Raw genomic sequence first — 8,535 nt, 5'->3', positions numbered from 1 at the left:
AATAACATGGTTCTTACTAAAGTAATTACAAAAGATAACTAAAAGATCTGTCTTGTTTGGTTTTTCTGTCTTTGCATTTCTTTTCAGTACAAAGCATACTAATTTGGAGGGAAAAAATACATGGGATCCTGTCATTTTGTCTCATATTGTACATTCTTAGCAGCAATTACGGTTTCAGGTCATAAGGAATATAGGGCAGGACCCCAAAAGTGGTTGCAAGATGGGGTCCTGTATGTAATTTAAGGGAGTTGAAAATGCGCATTACGACTGGTTTTAATATTAAGCAGTTTGGGGGTTTGCTGCACGTATGTACGACTCCTCCTGTGCTTTTGGTTTGGATCACATAATAGAAGATTAAATCCCTCGCGCCTTACTCATAAAAGTAATTTGCATTGAGTATTCACGTGGGAGTAAAGCAAGAAGGGTACAGCTTTAGGACAGAAGGAGGTTTTATTGCCTTTATGTGATGTATTATTGAGACAAAAGAACTGAAGTCCCTTCAGAGCACTTTGTAATGTTTCTCTTCTGTTAACTCCTGGTGCCAGTTGTATTCTTAATACAACCAATGTGTTAATATGTTTATAGTGTCAGATAGGAAAGTGCAACGCCTTTTAATCTGCAGTAGGAACAAAATCTGATTTAAATTGTCAATTGCACTAAAGAACCGTTTGGGGGGAGGTTTATGGATGTAGTAAATAGAGATTGGATTTTGAAAATATGTAGGTACAATTTCTTTGAAGTGAATCATAAACCAAAGTAATCGATTATCATATGATAAAATAATTGGTTTAGCCTCTTCTGGACTATAACTTTTCTTTTTTCCTTTAGCCCTCTTGTATCAGAACCCTCCTCTGCTGAGCACAGAACCAGCGTGACTGCGAGATTAAAAAAACAGCAATCTGATTGAGAGGGGAAGCAACAGAGTGCTGGAAAATGTATGTGAAGAGAGGAGATGGGTAAGAGAGTGAGCAATAAAATTATGTGAATACTGAATGGTTTAGAAAATGTAGGTCTGTAGTTAGTGCAGACCGTAACACAAGAACAAGAAAGCGTCTCATGAATATGAAAGGTGGCAAATCCAAGACCCATAAAGTGCTGTATTTTCCTTACTGCCTGTACATACACTGTGGACCTCATTGCTGCAGGACTGTTTAGAAAAAACTAGGAAGGTTTAAGAAGTGCTTCACATGGGTAATACGAGTATCAGGGTCCTGACAGTTGATGCCAACATGTTTTGGAACATATGTAAAATTTTGGAACATGTTATCCAACGTATGTTTTCAGAGTGCTTTTCAGCTTCTTTTGAAGTTGCCGGTGTTGGCCACTGTCACTATATTTGGCCCGAGGACTGTTTATGCTTTATTATTGAAAATCTGCGTGTGTGGTGTTAGGTGTACTGCTAGTGGTTTGACCAACGTATTTCATGAAATAAGGAGCGGTCTCAAAGAAAGCCTAAAGAAGCTTATTAGGAGAACAGCTGATGAATTACTTGGGCCTGATCTCACTAACAAGTGACTTCCGGTTGTTTACATGACCAAAATATTTGAAAGATTTTATAATTCACAGTCTTTTTAAGTCATAGATCTTGCTTTATGCTGATGAGTTGACTTTTTCAGCTGGTGGCCTGCAGTATTGTATTTTTTTTTATCCTTTAGATCTATAAAACCTAAAAGCTGCTAATGCCAAATAATTTTAAACAATATCTACAAAACCTCAAAAAGTTGCTAAAGAATATTCAATAGTTGGGCACCACCTCAGAACTTTTTAGACTAGAGATAAGAGAGATTTCTGTAAGGCGGCATACTTTTTTTTTTTTTTTCCCCCAAAGTCACAGAGCCAGTCTGCCTTACCAGTAAGGCTTCAACAAGCTGGGGAGGGCAAGATGCAAAAATCGGACAGATGATAGTCAAGAACAATCAGTGGCTAATAATTTTGTGGTATCTTGTGGTATTTTATGGTATGTATGGTTTAGGTATATCATTTGTCACTTGTTAGGAAAGCTGTGAAAATTATCCCGCATATAATCTTCAGTACCCCTCCACCTGCAGCACAGGGAATAAAAAATAAAGGGACTTCTGAGCTGCAAGGGTTGGGCTTACCTGCACCGTTATCTCTTCACCTTATTCCATGAGGTAGCAAAGCAGGGCTACAGAGAGCAACGTGAGATGTTCATGATGGAAATAGATAAGGCAGGAAGTGTAGTATCTTAAAATAATAGAATAGCCTTGCAGGGATTACGGTAGAGTCCTAGGGATGTTTTCTAGGTTTGCCTTCTGTCTGTTTTGAATGGGTTTTTTTTAAATTTTTTTTAAGTGTTGAAGAGGAGTATATTTGAACCAATGCCACAGGTGGATGGAGGATTACATAAATGGTCCTGCCACTGAGTGCTGGTAAGCAATCCTGCTTGTGCTGCACATGAGGAAAAAGATCCCAGCTCTCTCTTTCACCAGTTAGCTTGGCTGCTAGGCTGACAGCAATCTAAAGAAGAGGAAAACGATTCTGTTTTCATGACAGTTGGCATACATGACTCCTCATGCTTGCTGGTGAAAGGTGGGTTTGCAGAGTGCAAAGAGATCTCTCCGTAAATGGAGGTGGTAGAGGAGCGTAAGTCCTACTCTGTTTCTCATAATTTGCACTGGTGGAAAACCGGAGAGTCAGCACTGTGGGACAAAGGGGGAGAAGGCAATTTCAAAGGACTTGCGGGGTTTGCAAGCACTGATTCTGTCCTCTGGTGTGATTGGTGCAGATTCCTTTGGCTTGAATAGCTCTCTGGTTATTGTCAACTCAAAGCATGGTGCTTCATGGGTACACCAAGTACAGTATCCTGAAGTTTAATCAGTACTGTCAAATTGACTTAAAAACATCATTAATTATGTGCTAATAAATGCTGACAACAGGTCGTTGTCAGTTCCTATGTAAAATTAGTTTATGTTTAGCGTTAGAAAAATGCTTTCATTCATTACAAAAGCTGTCCCTGAACCTTGGTTCCAAGAATCAAACATGCTACATGCTGCAGTGTGGGGTTTTTCCTTTTTACTCAGAAGCAGCAAAGGGAGGGTGAAAACCATGTACTGCTCTAGCTGGATCTTTTCCTTTCCAAAATACATTGCAGAAGAGTTTTATTTGCTGATATCTCCTTATGTTTGTTTCATGTTTCCCCTTTCGGCAACAAATAGTTGGTATTAGTCTTATTTTGTCACAGCAGAGCTAATTCCTTTTCAGACTATGTGTTTCAAATGTGCTGTCCCCTGTGCTGTACATAGACATTCTGCCTTCCTGGGTCTGTGATCTTCTGCTGGTAAGTTGTTTGGGTTTGCTCACCTTATCAGCAAGTCCAGATCATGCTATGCTAAATGATGGTTCTTACCTGGTTTGTATTTTCCATCACAGTCTGTTGATTATCCTTGAATGTGAAAATTAGATCAGCTGAATTTTTTTATTTTTTCAGATGCAATAAATAAAATTATTAAGTGGCAGTAGGTGATGACAAGGGCTATGCGGAGATACATTTGAAATGAGTCAGGGTGACTGTGTCAAGTGACAATTTCCTAAGTCTAAATAATAATATACAGAACTTTTTTGCTTATTCTTCAGAGACTTATGATAACAGCATTTAAATACAGCTCACACCAATTATTTAACAGTGGAGACTGACATGCTCAGCTGGCTCTTTTTTGTCTGGTTGTATATGTTCATCTGTAATTATAAAAGATTTTAATGTCTGATCTCTTCTACCAGCTACTGAAACCAAATGATGTAGCAGCATGGATTTGCAATTGCATTTCTCAGGTGGCTACATTAAGTAAATCTTTAATCTTGTCTTGCTAAACCACAGAAAGAAGCCATTACCTGTGCACTGTCATGGTTTGCGTTTTTGTTACGTGTACACAGGGTGTGTTCCCACCTTAAGCTGTACTAGAACTGAGAATCTGAACTACAGCCTTACCTTTGAATGACATCACTTTTCACTGCAATGATCTGAAAAAGACAGTTAGGACATGCAGTGTGACTCAAGCTCTTCTTCCTTTCAGGTGACATCCACAGCATTTTAAGAAATGCTGGAAATAGCTGAAGAAAATCGAGCACCCAGGAAGAAAAGGCTGTTTATCACTGCTTGGGTCTCAGCCCTTTGGATAACGGATTCTTTTATTGGACGGAATAACATGTATGCTACAAACCCGCTAGTAACCTCTCCTGGGACTGATTTGTGACAAACCCCCATTGCAACACAGCAGCCTTTGCAGGAGGTAAACACAGAAAAGCATTTATTTGACTACAGATTTTCTAGGCACAACCTTTACACATTCTCGTACCTCATTCCATCTCATACATATCCTGAGCAGATCCATTTTCTGCTCTCACAAGTGGTTCGTTGGTTGTTTTTAAGACAGCTGCTAGCTGATGCCAGAACATTTTCTGTTTGTGCTCCTCAGGGCTCCACTTCAAGTAGGTTTTCCTCTTCAGCAGTTTCCTGAGTTTGCTGAACTTCTGTGGCACGCTGTTGGGCGGGAGGTCTTCCAGCACAATCATGATGAGGGAATCCTGATTTTCATTCAGGACCCGGTGTTCAGCAAAATACAGTTCGTACTGACACCAGCAGCTGTTTACAAAACTGGGAGAGAGAACAAAAAGGACTTTATGGCTGTTTTCTATGCAGTAAAAAATGTTACCAAGTACTGGATGCCCCGGTTTGAAATCCCTCTCATGGTAACATATCTTGAATCCATCAGTTTCCAGTTTTTCCAGTAGATGCTCTTTTGTCCAGTTTGCGTCTTCTTCGCTGTATGAAATGAAGACGTCAAAGGGCTTGTTTTCTGGCCTCTTCTCGTACTGCTTCCTCTTCGCCATACACCAGTACCAACCCATTCTCACGTACCACAGTCCATCGAAGTGCCAGCATAAGCTGGTTAACACCAAAACAACCAGGATGGCAACACAAGCTGTAATAGCCATCTGGATGCCCAGGGAACAGTGCAGAAGCGTGAGGTTACTGCTCTCCACCAACAAGCCCCTTCTGTCTGGTGGAAAGCTGCACCTGAGGTTTCCTTTCCCATTTATCTGCAGATGAGGGTTGTGGATATAGACATTCACGAACCAGTACAAATCACAGTTACAAAAAAAATGTTTACCTTGAACAGTCAAAACACTCAAACTCGTTAACTGGCCAAAAGTGTCCTCCACTATGGTAGTAATGGCATTGTCGCTAATGTCTAACTCGATCAGAGAAGCTGGGAGAGAGCCACGCTGTAGAAAGGAGATCTTATTCCCTGATAAATTAAAATATTTCAGGATTGGAAGAGATTTCCCAAAGTGATCGGGGAGTTCTGAAATGAGGTTGTGACTACTGTCCAGATTAGCGAGCGCGGAAAGGTGGCTGGCAGGTTCCAGTCTAGTGATTAAGTTTCCAGAAACATTAAGATGTTCGAGTTTCTCCAGGGCATCAGTCAATGACAACATGTTCAACTTATTTTTACTAATATCGCATTTTGTTAAAGTCGACGGGAAATAGTCAGGATGCATATCTGTAATTTTATTATTTTGAATATTAAATATTGTTAAGTTGGAGACAGATTTAAAACTAGGCGGTATTATTTTAATATCGCTGTTGCTTATGTCGAGATGCTGCAGGGAGGCAGGTAAGACAGGAAGCACAGAAATCCGGTTGCTGCTGAGATCCAAAAATAATAATTCTTCCATTGTGCCAGCAAACCACTCTGGCAGTTCTACAATGGAGCAGTTGGACATTTTCAGGTGTTTCACTTTCTTCGGAAGGCTTTCAATGGGTGTACCAGCCTGGTTTCTGACAAATGAAATGGCATTAATACGTACAGTTCCAGGGGGAAATTGTGGAGCTGCATTAGTGGTTTCTGGCCGTACAGTATATATGAAGTGATTTCCTTGAACATACATGTTTTGTAAGTCAGACATCTTTTTAGCAAAATTTGGGGGTATTTGACTTATATTGGTGAAGGACAAATCAATTACCTTGATGGTTGATGGGAGACACAGTGTATCCAAGCTGTTTATGGGATTGTTGCTAATATTTAAAAACAAAAGCTTGCTGAATGGGAAGTTACAGATCGCCTCAACATCTAGAATGTTAATTGTTAATTTGTTGTAACTGGCATCAACGGACTGCAGGTTTTTCATTGGTATAAACAGGACAAACAGCGACAGAAGATCCATTTCCAGGTCACTGTGACTAATGTCAAGCTCCAAAATACCATCCAGCTGAGCTTGGCAGAGATCTGGATCCAGTTTTAACATCAGCTCTTCCTCGGAGAGTTTGCTGTTTGACAGATCGAGTATCCCGTTTATTGGTGCTCCACAGAAATCAGGCTTTAATGTGGCTGTTGGAGAGACTGTTACATTTTTCTCTGGTCTTCGAAGAAGATTCTCTGTACTTCGTCTGAGCCTCGGACTAACATTTTGCAGGATGGATGGACCTCCCAAATGTGGCAGCTCCTCAGCAGATACAGAAGGCTCCAGAGCAGCCTCTGAGGGTTTGTCAAAGTACTTAGAAAGCTGCAAAGACCCTGAGGCTTTGCTAGTGGGTAAGAGCTTCAGGTGGGGTGGGAGACCTGGTACAAGAAGCTTCTTATCGTTAAATGATAAATTCACAGAAACAAGGCTGAGCAGACTCTCAAATGCACCAGGTTCAACGTCCTTAATCTGATTGTAGGAAAGGTCTAAAACTTCCAGCGCGTCAAAACCTTCCAAGTCTCTCTTGGTTATTTTTTCAATTACATTATGTGAGAAATTGAGAGCTCTTGCCATTTTTGGAGGTTGTGCTTCTGATACAGAAGAGAGATTTAAGTAGGAGTAGTTATAAAATGGGAAGGCATAGGCTGTGGGTGTTCTCAGAGTGAGGAGTCCATTTGCTCTACTAAGTAAGAAAGAAATGAAGTAGAAATGAAGGGTTCTGGTAAGGATCCTCATCCTGGAGAAAAGAAATGTAAAATCCATCATCATAATATGCTCCATATTAATGAATACCCTTAAAAAAAAATCCTAGTTTACTTGCAAGTACAGAAATTGTTTCATTAGTTGTATCCATGAATCCCTTTTTATCTACATAAAAAAAAATACATCTTGTTTCTTTACTATTTTCAAGAGACAATGCTAAAAGATGGTGTCGGGGAATGATTTGAAGGACGCTATTCATTTCAGGTCTTTATAGATAAAGTCTGAATGATTTTTTTTCTTTTTTCTTTTTTATTCCTTCCCCCCTACCCCAGGCAGGTAGTGAGCAACCTTTGCAGTAGCATCTTTCCGCTGCATAATCTGAAACGCACTTTTGTAACTGCTGCCTGGGACTCGGGTTCTATGTCTCTCATCCTGGCCCACAACCACCAGGTAAGTCTGACCTGTCCAAAACCTGTTCAGCCCCTTAAGTAGCATATTCAAGAGTAACGTGGCAGGGAGCTCCGTGTAACTGCGTGAGCACGTATCTTCTTGTGATCCCATCCCCTTGGTGGTTTGCCCTCTGCCAAGAATTTACCAGTGACCGTTTCTTTAGCCGTACCTGTCGGAGTAAGGGAAAGAGGAAGTTTGCTTTGAAGTCGAGTATCGGAGGCTTGCATGAGGCAGCCTGCACCAGGAGAGGTCACTGCCCCTGCATCGTTCATCTTCGGAGACCTCCCATTGCCTGGTCATGCCACTGCCCGGCTCCTCTCCTGTCCCGGGTCTGTCTATCACTACTTTCCTGACACCTCCGGCCCAGGTCTTGTGTTTATTACCTCGAAAGGCAGGTGCAGACCTTCAGGTGAGCAACCTGGTGTTAGCACAGTCCCCCTTGCTGCCGACCAGACTTGGACTGTCAAGTTTAACTGAAGGGACCCCCAACGACTTCCTGGCTCTGTCCCTCGGACCCTCCGCTGCCAGCAGGACCCCCACCAGACCACCTCGCATCCCTGCCTCGCACCGAGCAGCAATAACCCGCAGCCGGGACCCAACGCACCACAGAGGTAACCGAGCCCCCAGGGCGTTAAAAGCATTGCAGATCGAAGGGTGGAAGACAGCTAACATCTCCCTCATACTTCCAGCGACCTTCCCTGTCCCTCTTACCCCCCTTTTACCTGCTGTCCTTGGCGCTGCTCCCTCGCTGGTGCCTGCTGCCACTGCCTTCGCCTTTTGTAGTGCCAGGAGGGGTGTGGGGTGGGATGGGAACCGCCCAGGAACCACCCGGCCCTGCCTGGACTAGCGGCATCCGCAGCCCTGCTCCCCTCTGCCAGGCTGGCGGAGGCGGCTTGCGACAGAGGTGCTTCTTCCCTGGTGAAATCGGTAAAGTATTCCCCATCGCAGCGGTACCAGCAGCTGCTCAGCCCGTTACTGCTGAGGTGAAAATCAAAGGTGGAAGTTGCTTGTTTTAATGCTTAGATGCTGTGAACGGTGTCGTCCCAAGGTATCTGCTGGCTTTGCTCCTACCCGAGCATCGCAGGGAAGGTCTGGAAGCACCAAGCGTGACCACAGGGTTATAAAACTGATTTACTCCTGTCATGTGATTTGTTGTGGGGTGTGTTTCCTGAGATGGTG

General features: G+C 42.5%; 1 protein-coding gene across 1 annotated transcript; it reads right to left on the bottom strand.

Moving 5' to 3' along the window:
- Positions 1-3,987: 3,987 nt before the first annotated feature.
- On the bottom strand, positions 3,988-8,299 carry LOC142034937 (uncharacterized). Its single transcript, XM_075036773.1, has 2 exons — positions 8,079-8,299; positions 3,988-6,940 (listed from the first exon to the last, which is right to left on the bottom strand). Exons 1-2 carry the CDS (start codon positions 8,297-8,299, stop codon positions 4,315-4,317), a joined length of 2,847 nt encoding a protein of 948 aa, XP_074892874.1. The 3' UTR covers positions 3,988-4,314.
- Between the last annotated feature and the right edge of the window lie 236 nt (positions 8,300-8,535).

Source organism: Buteo buteo, chromosome 9, assembly GCF_964188355.1.
Source record: "Buteo buteo chromosome 9, bButBut1.hap1.1, whole genome shotgun sequence".
Taxonomy (NCBI): domain Eukaryota; kingdom Metazoa; phylum Chordata; class Aves; order Accipitriformes; family Accipitridae; genus Buteo; species Buteo buteo.
The sequence above is the reverse complement of the archived record's forward strand: the minus strand, read 5'-3'. Positions and strand labels throughout refer to the sequence as shown.